We start from the raw sequence: 27644 nt of genomic DNA, 5'->3' as shown, positions 1-27644 counted from the left end.
TCACGGAGCCTCTGGCATCCTTCCCCTTTGGGGATAAAATCGGGGTTGGGGGATGCAGTGGGGGGCGGGGGGTTCGGACGGGGAAAGCCTTGTCGAAGAGGGAGGTGTTGCAGAGTTCCTCGGAGAGGCTCTGACTCCGGATTCACCTGATCTCCAGAAGCTCATGCCACCGCCGGTCCCCTCGCCCGGGCATGCCGGGTCCCGGCTCAGGCACTGTGCCCTGGACTCTGCGGTCTGCACTGCCCCAGAGGAGCGCAGCTGCCGGGGGGCCAGAGAGCGACAATCTGGCTCTGGTGGAGCGGGGGCTTGATCCGGTGATTGCTCTGACGGTTAGGCCTGGGCAGGACCTGGGGGCCGCTGGATGGAGTGGAGCATGGGTCTGACGGGCTCATGGGAGCCCAGACCCTGGGGCGGGCGGTAGCGTGGGGGTGCATGGGTCACTGGGCTCCCAGGAGGGCAGGAGCACCGGGAGCAGAGGGGAGCAGGTCACCAGGTGCAGGGTCCTGGGTCTGGGCCCTCAGCCGCTCTCACTGGGGATCGAGGCAGGTGTAGGTCGTGTTCCCCACCAGGAAAGTGGGAGGGGCAGAGCCGTGGCCCCACTGCAAGGTGAGGGCACTCTGCTCACAGATCCAGCAGCAGGGGTCTGTGCACGACCCGCCCGACAGCCCAGGGCCCGACACCCTCCCACAAGCCAGGTAGGAGGCGGTGGAGCGCGTCACTGGGAAGAGCCTGGGCGGAGAGAGCAGAAAAGGCAGCGTCAGGACGTCTCCTGGGTCTTCCTTCATGGAGATCCCTGGGGGCAGCACCCAACCCTCCACCCCACAGGGGCTCGGACAGAGCCGCCCCACAACCCCCCCTCTCCACCACCCCGCGTGTGCCCTGCTCCCCAGCTCCGCCCCACAAACCCACGGCTCCCCCGCTCCCTCTGTCCTGCCCCCCAGCTCCACCCCGCAAACCCCCCACTCGCCCCCCATGTGCCCTGCCCCCCAGCCCCGTCCCGCAACCTTCTGCTCTCCCACCCCCCGTGTGCCCTGCCCCCCAGCTCTGCCCCGCAAATGCCCCACTCCCCTGCCCCCCGTGTGCCCTGCCCCCCAGCTCCGCCCCACAGGCGTGGACTTCGCCCGGGATGTCCCTAATATGGGGATGGTGCTCCAGACTAACAGGACTGTCCTGTCATCAGGGCCAGCGGCTCTCATTGATTGTCTCTCCGGGTACCGTAAGGAGGCAATGGTCTGTCTGGGCTGGGTTTGCTGGGTGCCTTCTCACAGATCCATGGCTTTAGATAGTAGCACGGGTCCCTCTTTATGACGCCATTTCTTATTGCTCCACACGACATATAACCCGTGTAACTCGAGTAGCTCCAGTCTCTGGAAAGAGAAGGGGCATTGCTGAGACGGCCCGGCCCGCCCTACGCTGGCTGTCAGCTCTGCCACCTGGCGCACTAAGGCCAGGTCACCATCGATTTCAAGGCCAGAGTCGCTTCACCCAGCGACAGCCGCAGCCCAGCCAGGAGCCCCTCCTTCAGCGAAAGCGACACCCACTCGTCACGGAAACCCGGGGGATGGAGACTCCGCCGCGTGCCTGGGTGAGTTGTTCCACTGGTTAATTCCCCGCCCGGTTTTCTGCCTTATTTCCTGTCTGATTTTTGTCTCTCTTCGTCTTCCAGCCACTGGGGCTTGCTCTGCTCTCGTCTGCAGCTAGATTGAGGAGCCGCCTGCCACCAGAAATCTGCTCTGTATGTGGGTGCCCTGGGCCCAGATCCACAAAGACACGCAAGTCCCAGGCCTCGGCACCCTGCGCTGCAGAAAATCCCCCCTCGGCTGCCGCTGAGCCCTGGAGGAGCCTAAAGTCACTCAGCACCTAACCTTTGGCTGTCAAGGTTTCCTGGCCCTGGCTGCTGTGGTCACAGCTGAGCTTCTGCCTTGGAATCCTGTCCCCCCTGGGCATTCACACCTCCCCTGCCTGCTGCTGCTTCTGCCGGCTCCCTTCAGCCTCTCCTGCCCCTCTGCCCCTCTCGGTGGGCTTGGCACAAGGCTCGTCTCCCTGTCCACCCTGGTCCAGTCGTGCTGCTTCTGCCCCCGGCTCTGCGGCGACTCAGCTCTGCCTCTCCATACTCAGCTTCATGGATTCCCGGGCCAGAAGGGACCACTGTGCAAATCTAGTCTGACCCCCTGCACAGCGCGGGCTAGAGACCTGCCCCTGTACGGGGAGACTTTGGCAAACCAGTAAAGTGCCTGAAACCACTATGGCTTATTGCGAAAAGCAGCCAAGTCAGCAGGCTTAGCTTAACAAAGGTGTGTGTGATGGTGGTGGTGGAGGGGGTTGTGTGCCACAGAAAGGGCAGCTTGACCCCACGTCCTTCCTGATAAGAATTGTGTTGAAGTTGCTGATACATGCATCTTAGAAGAACAGGATGTGCCCCAGGAATATCTATTGGGGCCTCAAAGCTGCAAACTCTGGAAAAACCCACACCTGGTTAATCGATAATCAGAAGGAACCTCTCGCTTCAGAAGGAGTGAAATCAGGAAGGCCACTCACAACTGGAGTTGTGGCTAGCAAGAGATGTTAAGAGTAACAAGAAGGGTTTCTACAGGTATGTTAGCAACAAGGTCATCAGGGAAAGTGTGGGCACCTTACTGAATGAGGGAGGTTTCAGAGTAACAGCCGTGTTAGTCTGTATTCGCAAAAAGAAAAGGAGGACTTGTGGCACCTTAGAGACTAACCAATTGACTTGAGCATGAGCTTTCATGAGCTACATCATCCGATGAAGTGAGCTGTAGCTCACGAAAGCTCATGCTCAAATAAATTGGTTAGTCTCTAAGGTGCCACAAGTCCTCCTTTTCTTTTTGTGAATGAGGGAGGCAACCTAGTGACAGAGGATGTGGAAAAAGCTAATGTACGCAATGCTTTTTTTCCCTCTGTCTTCACGAAAAAGGTCAGCTCCCAGACTGCTGCACTAGGCAGCACAGCATGGGGAGGAGGTGACCAGCCCTCTGTGGAGAAAGAAGTGGTTCGAGACTATTTAGAAAAGCTGGACGAGCACAAGTCCATGGGGCCGGATGTGCTGCATCCGAGAGTGCTAAAGGAGTTGGCGGCTGTGATTGCAGAGCCATTGGCCATTATCTTTGAAAACTCATGGTGATCAGGGGAGGTCCTGGACAACTGGAAAAAGGCTAATGTAGTGCCCATCTTTAAAAAAGAGAAGGAGGAGGATCCTGGGAACTACAGGCCAGTCAGCCTCCCCTCAGTCCCCAGAAAAATCATGGAGCAGGTCCTCAAGGAATCAATCCTGAAGCACTTAGAGGAGAGGAAAGTGATCAGGAACAGTCAGCATGGATTCAGAAGGCCAATGGCATTTTGGGATGTATACGTAGGGGCATTGCCAGCAGATCGAGGGACGTGATCGTTCCCCTCTATTCGACATTGGTGAGGCCTCATCTGCAGTACTGTGTCCAGTTTTGGGCCCCACACTACAAGAAGGATGTGGAAAAATTGGAAAGCGTCCAGCAGAGGGCAACAAAAATGATTAGGGGACTGGAACAGATGACTTATTAGGAGAGGCTGAGGGAACTGGAATTGTTTAGTCTGCAGAAGAGAAGAGTGAGGGAAGATTTGAGAGCAGCCTTCAACTACCTGAAAGGGGGGTTCCAAAGAGGATGGCTCTAGACTGTTCTCAGTGGATAGCTGATGACAGAACAAGGAGTCATGGTCTCAAGTTGCAGTGGGGGAGGTTTAGGTTGGATATTAGGAAAAACTTTTTCACTAGGAGGGTGGTGAAACACTGTAATGCGTTACCTAGGGAGGTGGTGGAATCTCCTTCCTTAGAAGTTTTTAAGGCCCAGCTTGACAAAGCCCTGGGGGGGATGATTTAGTTGGGGATTGGTCCTGCTTTGAGCAGGGGGTTGGTCTAGATGACCTCCTGAGGTCCCTTCCAACCCTGATAGTCTATGATTCTATGATAAGTAGACAAGAATAAAGGTATAACAAAGTACAATAATAATAAAAATCAACTATAAATAAAAGTATATAACTGCAATGTTTTCAAATTTCATACCATGAAATGCGAATATGTTTTATTATTTTGCCTTTCAAAGTGTAGGAGTGCCATTTTGGTCGGTGGGGAGGCCGAAGAACAATGTAGAAAGCGATGGAACTTTTTAAAACTTCCTAGCTCACTCGTGAGAGTGTTTGAGACTGTTCTATCGTGGGAGTGGTTACCTCTACCACTCACCGTGCAAGACCGGCTACTTACCAGACTGGTGGTGGGGTATATGTAGGGCAGCACGCATCCGTACATAATTGTAGTAGTTTACCATTCGCGATAACTCAAATTAACTTGCGTCTGTTATTATTCACGAATCAGGAAAATTATTTTTATAGATTTTTTTTTATTGTGGCCACGATTAAGAAAAGGAAGTACGATGAAGACTACATTATGTATGGTTTCACCATCATGGAAAAAAACCAGGATCGATCATCCTCAATGCGTAGTATGCCATGCAGTTCTCAGCAATGATGACTTGAGACCTAGTTGTCTTGAGCGACGCTTGACAAAGAACCACAGCACTTTGAAAGACAAACGAAAAGAGTTTTTTGCTGCTAAACTTCAAAATTTAAAACGCATGAAGCTGGACACTACTGGAGCTTTTCACCAAGTGTCGGCCAAAGTGGTAGAAGCATCTTATGCACTCTCATTGCTCATCGCTAAAGCCAAGAAAGCGCACATAATAGGAGAAACTTTTGTGAAGCCTTGCTTGTTGAAAGCAGCTGAGATTGTGCTTGGTGCCGAAAGCAAGAAAAAAAATTTGGAAATTTCGCTTTCTGACAATTCCGTGAAATGTTGCGTCGATGACATAGCGAAAGATTTAAAACTTCAAGTTGTGGAGGCAGTGAAAGCTTCTTCTTTTTTCGCAATTCAGTGCGACGATACCACTGATGTAGCACAATGCTGACAGTTGCTCGTCTACGTTTAATTCATTAATGATGGAACTGTGAAAGAAGAACTGCTTTTTTCGAAGGAATTGACGACCACATCAAAGGCCTCTGATGTTGTTATGAAAACGGTTTCCGACTTTTTTGAAGAAAATGGACTTTCATGGGAAAAACTGGTTGGTGTATGCACAGACGGTGCGTCAGCGATGCTTGGCTCTCGCTCTGGATTTGTGACATTGGTGAAAGAAAAAAATCCAGCTGTAACCACGACTCACTGCGTCATACACATACAAGCGTTGGCTGCTAAAACTCTTCCAGATGACCTACGTGACTTATTGAATTTGGCCATCAAAGTTGTAGATTTTGTGAAGAGCAGCGCTTTAAATACGAGACTTTTTGCAGCTCTTTCCGCGGACTTGGGAGTGGATCATAAAATTGTTTTGTTTCACATGGAGATACGATGGCTTTCCAAAGGGAACATGCTTTTGAGATTATTCGAACTGAAAGACGAAGTGGAAATTTTCCTCAAGCAACAGAAAAAAGAAGAATTATATCATGCGTTTACGGACCAAACGTTTCAACTTTCACTGGCATACCTCGTGGACATTTTTGAATGTTTGAACAATCTCAATTTGAAGCTGCAAGGAAACAACGCTGCAAACATTATAGCGCACCACGATGCCATCAAAGTGTTTATGGAAAAAATCAAGCTTTGGAAACGTCAAACGCAAGCTCAGATGTCTAGCTTTTCGTCTTTTCCAACATTTTCATCACTCACTGAAAATGAAGGTTTCCAAGAACTTTGTAAAGAGGATGCGAAGAACAAAAGTGTGTTTCATCTGGACTGCCTTGCTGACAAATTCATCCGCTATTTTCCAGACAACTTTTCTGGCAACCCCTTTCATAAATTAGCACATAATCCGTTCAACGTTGATGTCGATTCATTGCCAGAAGTATTGCAAGTACAAGCACTCAGAATGAAATACGATTCAAGTGCGAAAGATATTTTTGAAAACTTACACCTGGAGGAATTTTGGATGAAATATTTCCCAATTTACCTGAAAGTTGGAGAAGAAGTGCTACGTATACTTCTTCCGTTTTTGTCAATGTACCTCTGTGAAAAAAGCTTTTCAAGTTTAGTCATAATAAAAACGAAACAGAGGAATGAACTGGACGTCGAAAACAATTTGTGTTGCGCACTTTCATCTTTCAAACCTAGGATTTCCCAACTCGTGAAGAAAATGCAGCATCATCCTTCACATTGAATTTGTTTTGTTTATGTTATTTCTTGTTTTAAATTACATTTTTGTTAAACTTTTGTGCCAAGAAAAACTATTTGTGCTTATTTTTAATTTTAAATACAAAATTTTATATCAAGTTTTTGTGTTTATTTTTAATTTTAAATCACTAATTGAATTTGTTAAAAGGGGGGTTGGATGATGGTGAAGGAGAGGTGGGGGCATGAGGGTTTCTCGAAAATTAAAAAGGGGGCGTGATGCCAAAAAGTTTGGGAACGAATGGTTTAAAAAGTTAGGAAAGAAGTCTGTGTAAAAAAAGAAGCAAAGCGAAGGGGTGACTGACCCCTCGGGCATGGCTAAGGCAGAGTACAGTGCATGGATCACTGCTCGTCTTATCTGCTAGTCTGATCTGTTTTTACAATGGAGAGCAGCGGTGGCCAACCTGGGGCTCCGGAGCCACATGCGGCTCGTCAGAGGTTAATGTGCGGCTCCTTGTCTAGGCACCGACTCCGGGGCTGGAGCTACGGGCACCAACTTTCCAGTGTGCCGGGGGGGCTCACTGCTCAACCCCTGGCTCTGCCACAGGCCCTGCCCCCACTCACCCTTTCCTACCCCCTCCCCTGAGCCTGCTGTGCCCTCGCTCCTCCCTCCCCCCAGAGCCTCCTGCACCCCAGGAAACAGCTGATGGGGAGGGAGGGGAGGTGCTGATCAGCAGGGCTGCCAGTGGGTGGGAGGCACTCGGAGTGGGGGGGAGCCGATGGGGGGCTGCTGACGTGTTACTGTGGCTCTTTGGCAATGAACGTTGGTAAATTCTGGCTCCTTCTCAGGCTCAGGCTGGCCACCCCTGATTAGGGAAAGCCACAGCTCCAGCCTGCGCTGTATTAATTTAATAAAATCCATGGACCCAAAACAAACACAGGAGCTTGTCCCTGTGTCTCAGCACAAGGGTTGCAAACATCTAAAAACAAAGATATTCGGGGGCCATTTAGGGATTTGGGCAAAAATTCGGGATTGGTCCTGCTTTGGGCAGGGGGTTGGACTAGATGACCTCCTGAGGTCCCTTCCAATCCTGATATTCTATGATTCTATGAGTCTAATAATGCAACAGAAAAATTCATTCTTAAATCTCAAAGTCCTAAGAAAATGAAAGCTTAATAGAATTTTCACACGGATTTGTTGAAAAGTGGGGAGGAAAAACAACTTCTCTCTGATCCACTGGATTACAGAATAAGGGGAATATAAATTAGCTGTTAACACGGTTCTGTGCTTTTCACTCTGGGGCATTTCTCCATGCTCTCTCTTTCTCTCTCTCTCTCTTTTTTTATTGAAACACACATGTAAAAATGTTAAATAAAGGGATGTGTCTTCACATAGGCTTGTCTTTTAAAGTGTTTATTCCTTTACAAAACTTCATATAACTTTCACTTGCTTTTGTTAAAAAGTGGGGGAAGAAGCAGCCTTCTTCTCTCTGATCCACTGACTCACAGACACTGTTTTTGCTAATGGGCTTTGCTGCAGCTTCAAATTCTCCTCACTAAAAAATGACCAATGTTAGTCTAAAACATAGGGGGGGAACTTTAAAACCTGTTTGTTACGAAGGGTTTATGGTTTTAAGCTTTATTAAAGCACCTGTGTAAAAGTGCTGCCTGGCAGGACAGATGCTTGGGCTCTGATTTTTTAGATAAGAGTAAGGCAGTTAAAGGGGGGTACTGAGGGGAGGGGAGGGAGATGGCTCGTGTTTAAAAACCTTGGGACTACAGGATTGGTTCAGGAAAATGTAATCTATGACGCAGCTGTAAAGCAGCATCTGATTGGTCCGATCCAAAGGTGGCGATAACTAGCCTGAGGGGTTGTGAGCCTTGGGAGCTCCCTCTTTCCGCAGAACAACCCAGATATCTCTTTCTGACTCAATCATGTGCTGTCTATCTTTACCCTTTGCAAAGGGGGCTTTCTTTTCCTTTTCTTGCCCTGTTCTCTGTTTTAACCTATCGTTATATGTTTCTCTTTTATTTAATGTTTTTAAATGCTCTTTTCTTAACCTACCAGACCAGTGGGGTACAGGAGTCTGGTCCTGTTGGGATCCAGGACGTGGGCGGGTGAAGCTCGTCCACTATGAAAGGATCCCCCCCCAGCCTAAGGGGGGGATCCACAGGACCTGGAAAGCCAACTAATTACGGGGGACAACTCATGAAAAACAGGGACGGGAGTGCGGTCAAAGGGTCAAACGAAGGGAACCGGACGGGGACACCGAGCAGAGAACCCCGGACAGCACCCACCGCTCCTCAAAGGCGTCAAGGGAGTCAGTGGATGCCGCCCAGAGGAACTCTGCCCGGAGGCGTGAACGGACAGAGGATCGGAAATAGGCTCCGCAGTTGCAGGAGATTCCATCGGCCAACCTCCTCACCCTGGTTTTATAGATGGCCGCTTTAGCCAGGGCCAGGAGGAGGTTGACCAGGAGGTCCCACGACTTAGTGGGGCCACGGACAGGGAGTGCGTAGATGAGAAGGTGAGGAGAAAAGTGCAACCAAAACCTTAACAAAATATTGGTGAGGACCCGGAATAGGGGCTGCAACCTGGCGCACTCCAGATAGACGTGCGCCAGGGTTTCCCTCACGCCGCTAACCACTAGACCACCAGGGATACAGGAGTCTGGACCTATTGGGATCCAGGACGTGGGCGAGCGGAGCTCGTCCACTACAAAGGATCCCCCCCCCAGCCTAAGGGGGAGATCCACAGGGCCTTGAAAGCCAACTAGTTACGGGGGACAACTCATGAAAAACAGGGACGGGAGTGCGGTCAAAGGGTCAAACTAAGGGAACCGGACGGGGACACCGAGCAGAGAACCCCAGACAGCACCCACCGCTCCTCAAAGGCGTCAAGGGAGTCGGTGGACGCCGCCCAGAGGAACTCCGCTCGGAGGCGTGAACGGACAGAGGATCGGAAATAGGCCCCGCAGTCGCAGGAGACTCCATCGGCCAACCTCCTCACCCTGGTTTTATAGATGGCCGCTTTAGCCAGGGCCAGGAGGAGGTTGACCAGGAGGTCCCACGACTTAGTGGGGCCACGGACAGGGAGTGCGTAGATAAGGAGGTGAGGAGAAAAGTGCAACCAAAACCATAACAAAAGATTGGTGAGGAGCCGGAATAGGGGCTGCAACCTGGCGCACTCCAGATAGACGTGCGCCAGGGTTTCCCTCACGCTGCTAACCACTAGACCACCAGGGATACAGGAGTCTGGTAGAAGGGAAATACACTGGCCACTGGATGAATAGTTTTCTGTTCCCTGAGTGACCAGAGCAGGGGCTGCACTAGAGCAATCAGGAACCCGCTAGATCAATTATGGCAGGTAGATTAATCAGGACACCTGGTTTAAAAGGACCTCCCATCAGTTAGTGGAGGGGTGCAAGGAGCAGGGAGTGAGAAGGCATGCTGCTGGAGGACTGAGGAGTACAAGCGTGATCAGGCTTCAGGAGGAAGATCCTGCTGTGAGGATACAGAAGGTGCTGGGGGGAGGCCATGGGGAAGTAGCCTGGGGAATTGTAGCTGTCACGCAGCTAATCCAGGAGACATTGTAGACAGCTGCTATCCACAGGGCCCTGGGCTGGAACCCGGTGTAGAGGGCGGGCCCGGGTTCCCCCCATCCCTCCAACTCCTCATCGGACACAGGAGGAGTTGACCTGGTCTGTGAGCAACACTAGAAGGGAAGGTCTCATTTGGAAAAGGATCTGGCCTGTCCCTGACCCGCTAGGTGGATCAGCAGAGACTGTGGAGACTGGTCTCCATTTCCCCCATGCTGACCAGCGATGAGGTTAGCTGAGTGAACGGCAGGTTTGAGCCTCTAGCAGAAGCAGCCAAACTGAGGGCTGCTGTGAACATCTGAGGCGACCAAATCTGCCAAAAAGCGAGGACCCACCAAGGCAGAGGAGGAACTTTGTCACACCTTGTATTTAATATTTTAAATGCTTTTCTATTAACCTCTCTTTACTTTTTTACCATGTGCTTACTAAATACTCTTTGCTTTAGTAAATGCCCTTTTTTGGCTTGTGTGTTCTTTTTTAACCCCTCTTTATATTTTTCTCTTTTATTTAACTCTTTGTAAAGGCTCTTAAACTACCCTTATATTTAATACACCTTTTAAATTTATCTCAAAAATTTTTATTCTTTAATAACATGCCAAATTAGGCATTTAAAATCATCTCTCCTTACTAACCCTAACCAAAAGTCTATTTTCTTTAATAACCATTCTTTCCTTTTTTCCTCTTAACCGTACCAAAGCTTTCTTTTTTTAATCTTTAAGCTCTCTCACTCTATTCTTTCAACCGTTTTCTCTAAACAATCAACCAAAAGTATCAAAGCACAAGCATGCAACATTCCCCCTATTCAAACATAAAAAATAATTTAAAAAAATTCAAAATGGCTGACAGCGCCAAACTTCTACACCAACGGAAACAGGAATGTAGGGTGGGACATGAGCCCTAAAGGGGGCATGGAAACCTGTCAAAAATGCATGGTGATGAATACTATCGAGGCGTATACTACTCAGGGGGAGTGAAATGGTGTTATCCATGTTACCTTTATTGTATGACTAAAGGGCAGCCGAACCATGCTGAGCCTGTCCTGATTGAGGGGGTCGCCCTCAACTGAAAGGAGCTTGCTAAGCCAGGGGCTTGAATGCCAGAGTCCTCCCCTGTGAAAGTAAGAGGGGTGGGGACAGGTGTCCCTGCTAGGAGGTGTGGATGATACTTAAGGGTCCCAGGTACAGTTTGACCTGCCCCTCCCCACTGTTCACAGATACAGCTGAGTGCAGCGTCTTTCGTTACGTGCTCACTAGCACTGACATCACTTGTGGGGGGCAGCGTTTCTGCCCAGCCTGCTTCAGCAAGGCAGTTCCCCCCCACCAAGAGCTGACAGTCCCTGAGAGCTGGGGGAGCCTCAAGGGATGGACCTGCCGAGGTCACAGCAGAGAGGCAGGAGGCAGTGGAAGATGACAGGGTGCAGCGGAGCAGCGAGTGGCTGGCAGAGCAGCGAGCGGGTTGGCCAGAGGAACCGCGGCTGGCAGGGCAGCCAGACAGAGCAAGTGCTCAGAGGCCGGAGCAAGCCAGGTGCCTTCTCCCCCGGGTGGGAGGGGAACTCACACAGCTGCGCCTCTGAACCCTGGGTCCTCACTGACCCAGGACAACCCCTGTGAATGGGGTGTGGTGAGGGAGCAGAGGGGGGGCACAGAAAAGGAACTGTTGGTTGTAGATCTCAGGAACATGAGGTGGAAGCTCTGCCCCACGCACTCTGGGCTGGGCGTCCTGCTCACAGTTTAGGTTTATGAATCCTGCTTGTGGCATTTTCCCTAATTAATGTCAGGTGACTTTTTCCTTTCATTAAAAGTTTCTTTCCTACACTCAGACTCTGTGCTTGCGAGAGGGGAAGTATTGCCGCTTGAGGTGCCCAGGGGTGGGGGTGTAATTTTCCCAGGTCACTGGGTGGGGGCTCGAGCCAGTTCTGTGTTGTATTGTTGAAAAGGGACGCCTAGATATTGAACCCGGCCCTGGTTGCTGCTGGCTCCACTTGGCAGAAGGGTTGCAAATGGAACTAATAGGGCACATGTTAGATGGATTAAAAACTGGCTCACTGGGAGGTTGCAAAATGTCTTTGTTCCCAATGAGCGGGCCCATTTCTAGTGGGGTCTCCCAAAGATCGGTTCCTGGTCCAACACTTTAATATTATCAACAATCTAGATCATGATATAAAATCTTGGCTGGTAAATATGCAGGTGACACAAAGTTTGGTGGGGTGGTGAGTAGTGAAGAAGACAGGAGATTGTCACAGTCATCTGTATTGACTGGTTAAATGGTCACTATCCAACAAAACGTGATTTAATACAGCCAAATGCATGGCAGTGCATCTGGGAACCAAGAACACTGGTTATTTCTACAGGACATGTGTAACGTTATTGACATGAACTGTTACCGTATAGATCATTGTTGCAACCACTGTTATATATTTGCAGCAGATTTTGTACAAAGGTTGTCGTGTGAGGTGTCTATGGAAAGGTTATAATTTGCTGATTATGATTATGCTATCTGTATGGGTGTGTCATTTTTGTAGTTGAAGTTATGAATATTGGCTATGTACTTGTATCTTAATGTGTTTTCATAGAATCATGGAATATCAAGGTTGGAAGGGACCTCAGGAGGTCATCTAGTCCAACCCGCTGCTCAAAGCAGGACCAATCCCCAATTTTTGCCCCAGATCCCTAAATGGCCCCCTCAAGGATTGAACTCACAACCCTGGGTTTAGCAGGCCAATGCTCAAATCACTGAGCTATCCCTCCCCCCTCAGTAGCCTCAGTGAAGCATTTGGTCAGCTTCTTGACAAAGGACTATTCTCAGTAAGTGCCCAGTCAAGAAACACCTAACTGACAATGAACTTTGGGGGACGCCAATCCACATCTGAGCTTTCCTAGGAACGTTCAAACTAACATGTAAACAATGGTGTTGGCCTGTAAAGAACTGAGACGTGTATGGACATGTGACTCCAAACTCCATCTTGCCGCTGTGTCCGTCTATGGGCAGAGAATATAAAATGCCCTGAAAACACCTCCATCTTGTCTTCAATCCTGCTTCTTAATTCTGGAGGAACCTTACTGCAAACTGAAGCTCTGAACAAAGGACTGAAAGACCACCCCAGCTGTGGATGTTCTCTAGAGACTTGATTTGAACCGGAAGTTTATTCCATCCCTGCTACAAGCCTGACCCAAGAACTCTGCCATTACTGGATGTCATTGATTCCATTGAACCAATTCTAGCTCTCATCTCTCTCTTTTTCCTTTTATGAATAAGCCTTTAGATTTTAAATTCTAAAGGGTTGGCAACAGTGTGATTTGTGGGTAAGATCTGATTTGTATATTGACCTGGGTCTGGGGCTTGGTCCTTTGGTACCACTGGTAGTGATACTGGGCAACTGGAGTGTCTGAGGGAATTGCTTGTATAACTTGTGGTTAGCCAGTGGTCCTCTTGTCTGGCTGGTTTGGTGTGCCTTAGAGGTGGAGAAACCCCAGCCTTGGGCTGTAATTGCTCTGCTTGAAGCAATTTGTCCTGAACTGGTACTCTCAGAAGTGTCCCACCAAGGGCAGAATCGTTACAACATGAGACTTTGTCTTGGGAAGCAGCGACTCACAAAAGGACTTTGTGTGGCCTCAACGTGAGCCGTGAGTGCAAGGCTGTGGCAGAAAGGGCTAACGTGCTCCATGGGTGTATAAAAAAGGGACTTTCCAGTAGAAATAAGGAAGTGATCTTAGCCTGACCATGCTGCGTACAGAGGCGATACTAGAATACTGTGTCCAGTCCTGGTGTCCGCACCTCAAGAAGGATGTGGAAATACCAGAGAATGTTCAGAGGAGGGTCACAAAAATGATCCAGAGGATGGAAAACAGGATGTATGATCCGAGGTTTGAGGAGCCCAATCTAATCCGCTTACCAAAGACAAGGTTGAGAGGTGACGCCGTCTCAGTGTCTAGGTTCTGACACATGGAAAAGAGAGCTGACACCAAGGGACTTTTCAGGCTAGCAGACAAAGCCATAACAAGGTCCAATGGCTGGAAGTTGGAGTTGGACAAATTCAACCTTGAAATAAGATGCTGTTTCCTAGCTGTGAGGGTGATTAACCACTAGAACAGCTCACCATGGGAGGGGGGGGGGTGTCTCCATGGATTGGAGTCTTTAAATCGAGGTCAGATAGATTTCTAGAAGATACGTTTTAGTGCATCTTTGGGGAGCAGTGCTCTGGCCTGTGTGTGACGGATGTCAGGCTAGATGAACATCGTGGTCCCTTCTGGTCTACGAATAAATTACTGGTTGGGACTGTCCTCTGTGTGCCCACACTGAATGTGATCAGGTCGTGAGACCTCCCACACCTCTCCCAGACTGAAGTCCCTCATAACACAGGTTTTCTTCCCACGTCACAGACAAGAGGTTAGTGAGTATCCCATTCTGTTCTCTGGTTTGATTTGGTGTCTGTAACAGACCCCACCCGTGCACCCGCTGGGCTTTGTTAGCACATTCATCCATAGGCATGATCCTGCACTTCTGAGTTAGCAACACCTCTAAAACAGGTGATGCTGCCTTTCATGCAGAGTGCCCCCCAAAAACCTTCCTAAAGAGGCTGTAACCAGAGAGTTTAACGTCCCCGTCCTGTGACTCATCCCGCCAGGCCTCAGTGATGACAATAATACCTCATTTCTTCTCATCAGTGAGAATTTCCAATTCCTCTGGCTTGTTAGCCAGATTCCCAGCATTGGGTCAGAGACAATTAAGAAATGTCTCCTCTTCACGTTCCCTGCCAGCGCTGTTCAGTACGTTCCTGACATCTGGATTTGTGTTTTACACTCATTTGCTCTGTGGTTTTGCCCCTTGCCCTCCCAGGAACCACCTGACTTACGCTTGGGCGCTACCGATAAAGAATTTACTCAGAGGACTTGAAACTGCTTGAAACTCGTTATTTTGCAGCTTTCAAGTACATGGTGTTGCTTTAAATATTTCCCCCTGGCAAAGGGTCCACATGAGGAACTGCAGGCCCATTGGTTCCATTATGGGAAGCCACTTCTAACCCTTCCAGCGCACTTTAGTCAGTGGCTTTAGCTACAGCTACTAAAGTGCATGTTTCTTTTGGATGGTGCCACTGGTTAGCACATGGAGCATCTAGCTTAAGAAATAAATATGATACTTACTCTTCGAAGCGTGAGTTATCAACCCACTTCCACTGCCACTGTGATTCCTGATTCCGGACTAGTCCAATCCAGTACTGGACATTAGTATTTTTCAGAAAATTCTAGGAAGAAAAGAGTTACATAATGACACCCCTGCATTCAAGTGACTGCGGTGAAGAAGCAGAGAACTGCAGGGAAGGGATTAGCTGGTGGAGAAAAGGATGTTTCCATGAGCATGATCACATTGCTCCAGAAGTGGGGTTACCCAGCTAGCCAGGTGTGGGGCGGCGAACAGCATCCTCCCAGCACACCCTGCTATTGGTTATCCATCGTATTGGAGCCCACTCACCCCAGCCCACCAGAAATGAGAGGGCCTGGGTACTTTCCCTGCTGCGATCGGCTGTGCTAACTGGGCCTACGAGTTTCCCCGAAGTGTGAGCTCAGCTGTGAAAAGTGGGCAACGGTTCCTAAGATGTCACAATACCCCTAGGACAAGAAACGTGATGGGAAAAGGTGGAAAAAGGAGACAGACTGAATTAGTCCAAATAAAAAGGCCCCCTGGTGTAACTCAAGGACTGCGTTACGGCCTTGCCTGATAAACAAGAGACGTGTGGGACAAAAGTCAAGGAGCCAAAATTGGTGTGTCAGAAATTAGGTCTAATTGGTAGACAAAACAAGGAAAGCAGGGGCTGTTCTACCCACTACTCCCTTCGGCATCCTTAAAGAAAGAGACTTTGGGAGACAAATTGCCTGCTGAAGCCAGCTTCACCATCCTGGCTGCCCTTCACCCATCTTCTGGGACCATCATTTGGACCCTGAGAGATGTCCTGTCCTGACCAGACTGGACCAGAGAGAGGGACCCAGATGACACCAGCTCTGGCTGAGTCCTGAACACCATTTGGGATGTGAGACTTCATCTCTCCATCTCCCTTGGGCGTCCCTTTCCTTCCCCACCTTATTTCTTCCCTCCCCTGTCCTTCTCCTTTTGACTTCTGTCTAATAAGAGTCTGGGTAGCCAGCCAAGACTGTACATTTTGCAGCAAGGCTGTGAGCCTGTGACCAGGGAGGCAGAGGAATGCAATGCCCTAACCAGCCCAATGGTGGTACGAGTTTGTCAGGTCTCAGAGTGGCCGATCAGACCTTGTGCTGGGCCTGAGTCTCTCCAGCACTGAGGCTGCACGTGAGAGTCAGCACCAGAGAGAGAAGCTGCATTTTCTCTCTTTGCTGTTCTCTTCTCTCCCCCTTTGGGTGTTTGTCTCGTTTTGTCTTTTAGGAAACAGGACTGGACTTTAACAGCAGCGCTAGCCCATCTCAGCTAACGTCTTCTCCTCTCCCCAGAAGGACAGTTATCACCATCTTTGATACCATCTAAGACAGTGGTTGTCAGGCAGGGAAACATGTACCCCTGGGGTACACAGAGGTCTTCCAGGGGGTGCATCAATTCAGCTAGATATTTGCCTAGTTTTACAACAGGCAACAGAAAAAGCACCAGCAAAGTGAGGACAAACTAATATTTCAGACAGACACTGACTTGTTTGTACTGCACTGTATGCGATACACCAAAATGTCAGTACAATATTTATATTCCAGTGGATTTATTTTATAATTATATGGTAAAAATGAGAAAGTCGAAATTTGTCAGGACTAGTGAGCTGTGCCATGTCTGTATTTTTATGTCTGATTTTGTATTTAAGTAGTTTTTAAGTGAGGTGCAACTTGGGGGTACGCAAGATAAATCAGACTCCTGAAAGGGGCGCAGAAGTCTGGAAAGGTTGACAGCTGCTCATCTAAGAGACTGTCAAAAGGGAGACAGGTTCTTTTTAAAAACTCTCTCCAGCTGAAAGGAAAGGGAACAAGGGATGTTGTTCAAATGCAAGCCTTACATAATACTTTAATTCCAAAGGCTTTAACTGTTTTTCCCCCTTTTCTGTATCTTTAATGAAAGGTTAAGAGGCTGTTGAATGGGGTGTTTGCCGGGGCACTCAGCAGGCCGAGGTCTCTGTAGACCAAACCCTGAACGTTGTTTAAAACTGTTCAATGCTGGACAGTGACAGGGTCGTGTTAACACCTTTGACTCTTTGGGCTGGTACACTCCCTCTAAATCAATACAACAGACCTGCAGGCCCGGACCAGCCCAGCGCTCCCTGGCTAGAGCGGAGGCTGGGAACTGGCCAGTGGGAGCCACGGGGACGGCGCTTGCGGACGCGGGCAGCGCACGGAGACACACTGTCCCCTTCCCCGCAGGGGCCGCGGAGACGTGCTAGCAGCCGGCCACTTCCGGGAGCGCCGTGGGGCCACAGCAGGCAGCCTGAGCCCAGCTGTGCCGCCGGGCGGGAGCCGCCTGTAGTAAGTGCCTCCCGGCTGGAGCCTGCACCTCACACCCCCTCCCGCACCCCAACCCCCTGCCCCAGATCAGAATCCACCCCTGCACCCCAACTCCCTCCCAGACCCCGCACCCCAACCCCCTGCCCCAGATCAGAATCCCCCTCCTGCACCCCAACTCCCTCCCAGACCCCGCACCCCCTCCTGCACCCCAACCCCCTGCCCCAGATCAGAATCCCCCTGCTGCACCCCAACTCCCTCCCAGACCCCGCAACCCTCCTGCACCCCAACCCCCTGCCCCAGATCAGAATCCCCCTGCTGCACCTCAACTCCCTCCCAGAGCCCGCACCCCAACCCCCTGCCCCAGATCAGAATCCCCCTGCTGCATCTCAACTCCCTCCCAGACCCCGCACCCCCTTCCGCACCCCAACCCCCTACCCCAGATCAGAATCCCCCTCCTGCACCCCAACTCCCTCCCAGACCCTGCACCCCCTCCTGCACCCCAACCCCTGCCCCAGATCAGAATCCCCCTGCTGCACCTCAACTCCCTCCCAGACCATGCACCCCAACCCCCTGCCCCAGATCAGAATCCCCCTCCTGCACCCCAACTCCCTCCCAGACCCCACACCCCCTCCTGCACCCCAACCCCCTGCCCCAGATTAGAATCCACCCCTGCACCCCAACTCCCTCCCAGACCCTGCACCCCCTCCCGCACCCCAACCCCCTGCCCCAGATCAGAATCCCCCTCCTGCACCCCAACTCCCTCCCAGACCCTGCACCCCCTCCCACACCCCAACCCCCTGCCCCAGATCAGAATCCCCCTCCTACACCCCAACTCCCTCCCAGACCCCGCACCCCAACCCCCTGCCCCAGATCAGAATCCCCCTCCTGCACCCCAACTCCCTCCCAGACCCCGCACACCCTCCTGCACCCCAACCCCCTGCCCCAGATCAGAATCCCCCTCCTGGACCCCAACTCCCTCCCAGACCCCGCACCCCCTCCCGCACCCCAACCCCTGCCCCAGATCAGAATCCCCCTCCTGGACCTCAACTCCCTCCCAGACCCCGCACCCCAACCCCCTGCCCCAGATCAGAATCCCCCTCCTACACCCCAACTCCCTCCCAGACCCCGCACCCCCTCCTGCACCCCAACCCCCTGCCCCAGCCCCTCCTGCACCAAACTCCCTTCCAGAAAGAAGACTTGTTTACAGGGACCCCACAATATCTAATAGCCCCGGGCCCACAGGAGAGTTAATCCGGCCCTGACTAGAAGTCATGGCCTATGAAGAAAATTATGACTCAATTGGCATTAAGGGGACTTAGTGGGACAGCTCCCATGACTCGAGTACCAGCACTGAGGGATAGAGCTTGTTCCAGAAGGACAGATATAGGGACAAAGGAGGAGGTGTTTGCTGTAGGTCAGGAACGTGCACACTTGCCGCGAGGCGAAGTACGTGGCAGAACTACGGAGAGTCTCTGGGTGAGGATAACAAGGGAAAAGAACAGCAGAGATCTTATGGATGGGCGTTGTCTGTTATAGACACCAGATCAGGACGAGGAAGTGGACAAGTCATTCCACAAGCAGGTAACAGGATTAGCTAACACGCATGAGCTCGTATTAATGGGGGATTTTAACTTCCCTGGCATCTGTTGTAAGACTGTTACAACAAGCCATAACATGCAAGTTCTTAGCACGTGTAGGGGACAGTTTTCTGATTCAGGAGGAGTTGAGCAAACAACGAGGGGGTCATCCATGTTGGATCTGGTGTTGACCAACAGGGATGAACCAGTTGCGACCGTGAAGGTGGGCGGGAGCTTGGGAGGAAGTGACCATGATCTGATGGAATTCAAGACCCTAAGGAAAGGAGGACACGAGAACAGCAAAACAAGGACACTGGACTTCAGAAAGGCGGATTTCAGCGGAGTCAGCCAAATCGCAGGCAGGGTCCTGTGGAGGGGAGAGAAGGAGTCGAAGGGGGCTGGCAGTTCCTAAGAGCTGTAACACTCAGGCTATTCGGAGGCAGAGGAGAGAGAAGAGGAGCGGCAGGAGGCCAATGTGGCTACACGAGGAGCTTTCTAGCTCTCTACAAACCCATAGGGACAAATCCAGGGAACGGAGGGCGGGGCACGGCTCCAAGGGAGTGGACGTGGCAATAGTGCAAGCATGTAGGGACAAAATCAGGAAAGCCAAGGCAAGGAACGAGTTACAGCTGGCAAGGAATGTTAGAGACAACAGGAAGGGGGGTTCTTCAAATCTGTCAGACACAAAAGAACAATCCAGGACAGTGCGGGTGCGCTGCTCAGTGGAGAAGGTGAGCTGGTAACGCTCCTCCAGCCCCTGGATCATTGCCATTGCTCTTCTCTGAGCCCCTGCCTATTTGCCAACGCCCCCCCCGCCCAGCCTGGAGACACCCCCTCTTTACGCAGTGTTCCGGCCGCGCTCGCTCCGGCCGTGCATGTACCGTACCGGCATTGCCCTCGAGTCCCAGGATTTGGTGATAAGAAGCCGAGCAGAGTTCCCTTTGCAGTCTTTCTTGCTTTCTTCCCAAGTCTTCTCCTCCTTTGAGACGAACAAGCACTTTCCTCTGTACAACACCCAGTCTGCCGGGCAGCAGCCTGGAGGGAAGAGGGAGTGAGAGGCTCAGAGGCGCTCCTGGCCCTGAGTTCAGCTAACAGGCTCATGCCCTGGGCCGTACAAAGAAGGCCTGGTCCCTCCCCAGGGGCTCACACTCCCCCAGACTCCAGGCTGCCCCAGGAGCTGCTCCGAGCAGGTGGAGGGCGGGGGGGGAGGGTTCTCGAGGGTTTGGGGCAGGCTGGGAGCTGAGTCCAGGGCTCAGATACAAGTGTAACTGTTCATGGGGTTCAACATTTCCCTGGTGGGGTAAATGAGCGGCATCTCCCTGTCCTTTTGCTCTCCCCCACCCCCGGGGATTCAGCCACCGTGAGGACGTGGACACTGCTCCGTTACAGCTCTGGCCGGAGGGCTGGGCAGTGATGCGCGGACAGACTGAGCCCTTCTAGGGATCGGGCTGTTTCCCTCGTTCTGACAGAGCTCCTTGTTCCGTGTGAGCAGACGGCGACGCGCTGCCCGTGTCACCTGGCAGCCGCCTCCTCCCCGTGCCCCGCTCTGCCCGTTGGCGAGGCCCCAGGCTGTCTGCGATGGTGCGTCGTCCTCAGGGCTGGGATTCTGCCCTTGGCGAGGGTGCAGGGCCCTGGGTGTCTCCACCGCACCAGAGCCCCGGCTGGAGAGTCGCCCAGCTCGCCTGCCTGGGAGCCCGGGCCAGGACTGGCAGGGGCAGCCTCAGGGAAGCTGATCTCATTTTTTATTGCCTGGGATAGTTTCTTTGCCTGGGGTGGTTGAAGCACCAAGCGCGTCATGGGCACAAAATATGACTCAACCTGCCCCGTGTGTGGGCATTTGCTACAAGAAGTCCCAAAGGCGAACGGGCCGTTGTGTGCTGGGCCCCATGGGCTGTTTGTGCGCGTCGCCCACTTCTGAACACATGGGAGAGAGGCCTGGACCTGGATTGTGGGGCTGCAGGTCGGGTCTGAGGAGCGCCAGCAGATCGGGGGGGTGGGGGCAGGGAGAGCAGGGGGGTGCAAGCAGAGCTCAGTGGTGGAGAAGCAGCCCGAATTCAGTTAGTCCAGGTGTTATCTCTTAGCCAGACTGAATCATGGGAGCTCGGCTGACTAATTAGCATGTTCATAGTTTGTATTTGGCCAGCACCCTTTCTCCAAAGATCCTAGCTTGTGTCTACAGATAAACCGTTAGACAGGCTACATGTGGCAGGCATTGCTTCGTGCACCCCTGAGACGCAGCCACCTCTGGGGTGGGATGCAGCGTGTTTAACAGCTGAAACAGCAGGGGGATTTAGGGGAGCTGGTTGGAACTGGGCCAGGACAACGGGTTCATGTCCCAACTCTTATTCCATGGAACCAGCCAGTGCCCACCACCCGGGGTTTTCTGTCTCGTCTCCAGCACTGATTGCCGCCCCCACCCCGCCCTCGCCATCAATACACACACACTCCCCTGCACCATGCAGACCTGGGGGCCAGCGCTGCCTGGGGGAAGAGCTGCCCCTCCTGAATGACCAGAGCCACTTGCTGCAGCACGGCCCTGGCCCTGGGTGCTCCCCCGCCCCAGGGCTCAGCTGTCCCTGCTGGGGGGTGGGGTGCCCCAGTGACCCCCGCCCCGGGAACCCAGTACCTGTCTGCTCGCAGGGGCGGATGCTGGACAGGGCGCTCTCCGTTTGGTTCAGCTTCTCTTTAATTTCTCTCTGCTCCTCCTGTACCCTCGCCAGCTCCTCCTTCGTTCCCTCTAACGCGGCCTCCCGCTCTCGCAGCTGCTCCTGGGTGCTGTTCTCCTCCTGCCGCATCAGCTCCAGCTCCCGCCTGGCCTGCCCCAGCTCCCTCGCCGTCTGCGCCAGCTCCCTCGCCGTCTGCTCCAGCTCCCTCGCCGTCTGCGCCAGGGTCGCCCCCTTGGTGCTGACTTGCTGGGAGAGGCGGCTGCTCTCGGCCTCGTGCGCTCGGGACGCCTGCTGCAGATGCTGGGAAACCTGCCAGTCTGCAGGGGACAGACAGCGTGAGCCTGGCCGGACGCATAGGCCGACGGGCACGTGCCAGCAAGGCAGGGTGGGGCCGGGAGGGCGACTCAAGAACTGGGCTCACTCATCCACCCCAGCAGGGCCCCAGGGGGACAGGGACCCTCCCGACCGTGGAGAACAGCCCCGTAATGCCAGAGCCTCCAGCAGCGGTGACGGAGACTCAGGAACGCTGGGCCGAGGCGGTTCAAACAGCTGGGAGGCGAGTGGGGGCTGCAGCCAGCAGGCAGCCTCCGAACCCACAGCGAGGGGCCCCGGGTGCCGGCCAGCGAGGGGCCGGGCAGAGCGCCCTGCAGGCAGCCAGCCAGGGCCAGCCGAGTGCCCGCCCAGCAGCCTTTCCTGGCCCTGCCAGGGACCCGCCTGTGCCCTACAGCCCTTGGCCAGCGGAGCTGGGGAAGCGTCAGCCCCGCCATGCGCTGACTGGCCCCAGCAACATCTGTGCCGGTGGGCGGGTGCCAGGCGGGCAGCGGGTAGAGGGCCCAAGAAACAGGGCCCCGCCCCTCCCCCCATGGGCCCCTCCCCAGAGAGGATTCCCTGACAGGGGCCCCCATGGCTCCCTTGTGACAGGGCCCCCCCAACTGCCCCAGGACAGGGCCCCCCACATTTTCCTGGTAACAGGGCCCCCACCTGCCCTGGGACAGGACCCCCACATCTCCCTGGTAACAGGGCCCCCCACATCTCCCTGGTAACAGGGCCCCTGCCTGCCCCAGGACAGGGCCCCCAAATGCCCCGGACAGGGCCCCCCATGACTCCCCAGCTGGATCCGTGTTGCTGCTGGGGAGGTTTCCTGAGCTGCAGCCCAAACTCTCCTTTGCTCGGGTTCACCCCTCCCCGCGCCCTGTGTCACCCTGACCCCCCCCCTCCATGGGGCCCCCTGCCCCCCACATCATCACTCCCCACATGCAGCTCCTTCCCTCTCTCCCCTGGCCGGGCGTTTTGTCCCCACAAGCCCCCCACAGCCCAAGTCCCCTACTCACAGCGAACCCCCAGGCCAATGGTGGTGGCCAGGAGGAAGAGGCAGGTCCCCAGCAAGCCAAGGGGCAGGTACCGTGTGCTCCACCATGGCTCTGCTGGAGAGAACCAGCTGCGTTAACGCGGGGGAACCCTGGGCACCAGGTCCCCCATCTCCTTCCCCCAAGAGGGCAGCATGCCTGGGAACCCAAACCCACGGCCCAGCTCCCCCCTCCGGCCACCCAGGGAATGGGGCTCAGCCCCCCAGGAAGGCAGTGGGAGCCAGGGGAGAGCTCCCAGTGCCATGGGGCTGCAGGGACACGACCCACCCGGGCTTAGGCTACCAGCTCCGGTTCCCCCACAGTGCGTGGCTGGCAGCGTGGTGGGGTGGGCGCCGAAGCCCTGCCCATGCAGTGGGCCACGCACCCAGGCTTTGCCCTGTGCTCCTGCCCACCCAGCTGGGGCCTCTGCCCTCACCCAGCCACACTCCCCCATCCCCATCCCCACCAGGAACAGGGACACCCTGCCCAGGGGGCGGGACAGGCTCCTGGGGGCATGGCCAGCACCAGCTGCTGGAGTGCTGGGGAGCGCCCCATGGGCAGGTCTGGGCTAACCCCAGGTGCTGGGTCATTCCAACCTGATCCCTGAGCCAGCCGGGCGAGGACCCCGCAGACAGAAGAGCCCCAGCAGCCCCCCAAGCCCGTCCCCGGGGCTGGGCCAGGTATCGCCTGGGGCCTGGCCCAGCCCCCTAGGGAGACAAGGGACAGTTCACTATAGCGCCCGTCCCTGCCCAAGAGGTCTGTTCTCTCGCGTTCAGAGCCTGATGGGGGCCGTGTCGGAGGGGGCTGCGTGGGGGGTCTGAGCTCCTGTGAGTGGGCTCCATGCCCCTTGTGTGGGCTCTCCCCACGCATGCCCCACCAGCCGCTGGATTTCCTCTCTGTGGCCAGGCGGCCTGCTCCAGACACTGGGCCTGGGGCCTCGTGCCTGGCTGGCTACTCTGGGCGCTCACAGCTCCACTCAGAGCTGGGTGAGCGGCAGGGCCCAGGCCCCAGCCCCTCCGAGCGGCAGCGGGAGGCAGCTCCAGCCGGGCACCCGCAAAGGAGGCTCCAGCGAGCATCGGCCGCAGCAGCTCTGTAGGGCTCCACGCCCCAGGGGCTCTGCAGCCAGTGGGGCACAGGACACAGCCCTTGTTATCCTATACGGCAATTCGTTACCATGGCCCGCTTGTGTTGAGGTGTGTGTGGATCTACCTCACGTACCTGTTATATGTGTAACCCTTCTGCCCATCAGCGTTGGCAGCAAGAAGGGCCGGGTTCAGTATCTAGGGGATCCATTCCCAATAACACAGTGCAACCGGCTCGAGCCCCCACCCAGTGACCTGGGACAATTACACACCACCCCCTGGGCACCTCTGAGAGGCAAAACTTCCCCTCTCGCAAGCACGGAGTCTGAGTGCAGCCAAAGTCTTTTGATAAAGGAGGGAAACAATGCAGCATTATGTTGGGGAAACACCACCAACAGGATTCATAACACCAACCATGAGCAAAAGACCCACCCCCAAGTGAGTTGGGCAGTGTCCTCTTCCTCTCAGGGTCTTAAGTCCAGCAACCCAAAAGTCACCCAATTCTCAGCCCCTGTCCTTAGTCAGTGCAGCCCCAGAGTTCAGAACTTCATCTGCAGAGTTCACCTCCCAGCCCAGGTGGAAGGTACGGAGGCACCTTACACGCTCCGCTGCTCAGGGCCAATTGCCTCACTGCTGTGTGGGGTCCTGCTCTGGTCCTCTCCACCCGCCACTCACCAATGTGCCCTCAGGGCCACCCCCCACTTAACACAGCTCTCAGTGAGTTCAGCTGTTCGCAGAGGAGCCTCACTGCTAGCACACCTGCATAAGCTTCTTGCACCAGAATCACTCGCCCAGAGCAGATCTCACGCTTAAACCCAGGTCTCAACGATTTCAGCTCAACAGCATTTTACAAGACTCTTATCTGAATCAGCTCTATTATTACACAGTGTTTAAAAAACCCCACCCCCAAGAAGACAGCATTTCAAAGCCCAACTACCTCTCCTAAGCCCCAGGCCTTTGGAACCCATGTCCCTTGCCTAGTGAGTGCTTCTCAGCTGAGGGAGAGCCCCTCAGGCATAAAATGCCAAGTACAGTTCTACTGTCCTGGATTCAAATAACCAGGATAAGAACACTTTATTACTCCTGCCCCAATAACAAAGAGACCGGGGATCCCACAGCAGGCAACGTGACCTTTGGGCAAGCAGTCCCATCATGCTAGGCGGGGTGGGTATGCCCATGCAAACGAGATCAGCCCCTGAAGGCCTTTTCCACAGCTCAGCACCAGATGTCAGGGGAGAGCTCATTCTGACTCTGCTTACAGAGATGTCGATTCACTGCCAAGACACTCTGGTGGTTGGTTGTTCCTGTGGTCAGAAATTCCCCTTAAACCCTCAACTTTCAGCTCTCCAATACTTGGTGTTTCCGTTGGGTCGTTGATCTCTTCAAAGCTCATAGACCTAAAGACGTATGCTAACTGCGGACGCTAATGTCTTACAGGAGACAGGCCTGTCGGCTGACTCTCACTACAGCAGCTAAATATCATGAAGGGAAGGAAGGAAAAGGCAAGCTAGCTCTATGGGCTACGCTCCCAGCCCGGGCAAGGAGACACCCCCGGGGCCAAGCCATACCCTGGGGTCCCTTGGTGGGGATTCCTGCAAACGGTCCCCTCAGCCCCACAGATTGGCTCTCCCTTGTCCTGCACCGCTCCTCCAGCCCTCCGGCAGTGGGGCTGCTGCAGTGGGGTGGGGAGTGGGCAGGCTGTGCAAGCCTGTGCCGGGGGGACTCCAGCGCTTTCCTAGCAGGGATCTGGTGACATAGGCACCGCTGCAGGGTGTGATGGCGAGCGGCTCTCCTCTCCAGAGCTCCTGGGGCCCAGCCCTGCAGAGCTCGGCTGAGGGCTTGGGGGCCATACTAAGGGGGGGGCCCTCAGGGCACAGCCACCTGGGTAAGGTCCCCTCTGGGGGCCTGAGCCAGCACAGCGGGGGGTCCTAGACTTAGAGCCCAGTCATAGGCTCGCACCCGGCACCGCTGCCGGACGGCGTCTCACTCGCTCCCCGGGGTTTCCTCCCGCTCTCCAGTCATTGCTGCGACGCGTCCGGCCCCCAGCATCCTTCATAGAACGCAGCACCCGGAGCTGGTGCGGGATCCCGGGTCGGCCTCACCAACCCCTGCCCCCCGCCTACTCCCCTCTTTGTGCACCCCAGGGTCGCATTAGCCCCTTGTGCCACAGCATCGCGCTGGGTGCTCGTCTTCCCTTTGTCCACTGTGACCCCAATTCCCCCTCCGAGTCGCTGCTTCCCAGATACAGCCCCGCTCTGCACGCCAGCTGCGGTCCTGCTCCCCGCGGGGAGGACTCTGCCTCTGTGTGCCTGGGCCCAGCTGACCAAGCGATCCCGCTCGCTCTGTGTGCCAGGCCTGGGGACGGGGCAGGGTCCCTGCAAAGGGAGCAGGAGGCCCCTGGGTGCCTGCCTGGCTTGCTCCCCCCGGGACCCCGGGCTAGGGGCAGGGCGAACAGCCACACACTCACCTTTGCTCTGCTCCGCCCCTTGCCCCCGCCTCACCTCCCCAGGCTGGGCCAGCTGGATGTTCGCGTAGGTGAGCTCTGCCTCCTCCTCGTCTGCGGGCGCTGCAGGGAGAGGGCACTGGTCAGTCTGCAGGCCTGGCTCAGGGCAGGGGGCGGCACCGCGCAGGGGGCAGGTCAGCTCTTACCTGCCTCCCGCGCCCTGGAGCACACACTGCTCCCCACAGGGGCCTTCACGAACTTCAGGTCGGCATAAACGACGCTCTGGGCCATCTGGGAGCCGGCTGCAGCTCCGGGGCTCGCTGGGGAGGGGCTGGCAGTGCCTGTGCAGTGCTGGGTAGAGAGGACCCGGCTGTGCCCGCAGTGCCGGCTGTGGAGGGACCGGCCGTGCCCGCGGCGCCGGCTGTGGAGGGACCGGCTGTGCCCGCGGTGCCGGCTGTGGAGGGACTGGCTGTGCCCGCGGTGCCGGCTGTGGGGGAACTGGCTGTGCCCGCGGTGCTGGCTGTGGAGGGACCGGCTGTGTCCGCGGTGCCGGCTGTGGGGGAACCGGCTGTGCCCGCGGCGCCGGCTGTGGAGGGACCGGCTGTGTCCGCGGTGCCGGCTGTGGAGGGACCGGCTGTGTCCGCGGTGCCGGCTGTGGAGGTCCCGGCTGTGTCCGCGGCGCCGGCTGTGGAGGGATCAGCTGTGTCCGCGGTGCCGGCTGTGGAGGGACCGGCTGTGCCCACGGCGCCGGCTGTGGAGGGACTGGCTATGCCCGCGGCGCCGGCTGTGGAGGGACCGGCTGTGCCCGCGGCGTCGGCTGTGGAGGGACCGGCTGTGTCCGCGGTGCCGGCTGTGGAGGTCCCGGCTGTGTCCGCGGTGCCGGCTGTGGAGGGACCGGCTGTGTCCGCGGTGCCGGCTGTGGAGGGACCAGCTGTGCCCGCGGCGTCGGCTGTGGAGGGACCGGCTGTGTCCGCGGTGCCGGCTGTGGAGGGACCGGCTGTGCCCGCGGTTCCGGCTGTGGAGGTCCCGGCTGTGCCCGCGGTGCCGGCTGTGGAGGTCCCGGCTGTGTCCGCGGTGCCGGCTGTGGAGGGACCGGCTGTGCCCGCGGTGCCGGCTGTGGAGGGACCGGCTGTGCCCGCGGCGCCGGCTGTGGAGGGACCGGCTGTGCCCGCGGCGTCGGCTGTGGAGGGACCGGCTGTGTCCGCGGTGCCGGCTGTGGAGGGACCGGCTGTGTCCGCGGCGTCGGCTGTGGAGGGACCGGCTGTGCCCGCGGTGCCGGCTGTGGAGGTCCCGGCTGTGTCCGCGGTGCCGGCTGTGGAGGGACCGGCTGTGTCCGCG

At 55.0% G+C, this 27644-nt stretch overlaps 1 protein-coding gene across 1 annotated transcript; it reads right to left on the bottom strand.

Moving 5' to 3' along the window:
- Nucleotides 1–527: 527 nt before the first annotated feature.
- LOC311521320 (B-cell differentiation antigen CD72-like) lies at nucleotides 528–26597 on the bottom strand (the record flags this gene model as incomplete). The annotated part of the gene is made up of 8 exons (XM_084629607.1): nucleotides 528–793; nucleotides 1216–1367; nucleotides 14889–14989; nucleotides 19656–19804; nucleotides 21396–21752; nucleotides 22767–22856; nucleotides 26331–26429; nucleotides 26513–26597. 8 exons carry the CDS (start codon nucleotides 26595–26597, stop codon nucleotides 528–530), a joined length of 1299 nt encoding a protein of 432 aa, XP_084485733.1.
- Between the last annotated feature and the right edge of the window lie 1047 nt (nucleotides 26598–27644).

The sequence above is a fragment of the Lepidochelys olivacea genome (genome assembly GCF_965140295.1).
Source record: "Lepidochelys olivacea isolate rLepOli2 genome assembly, chromosome: 5".
Classification (NCBI taxonomy): domain Eukaryota; kingdom Metazoa; phylum Chordata; order Testudines; family Cheloniidae; genus Lepidochelys; species Lepidochelys olivacea.
The sequence above is the reverse complement of the archived record's forward strand: the minus strand, read 5'-3'. Positions and strand labels throughout refer to the sequence as shown.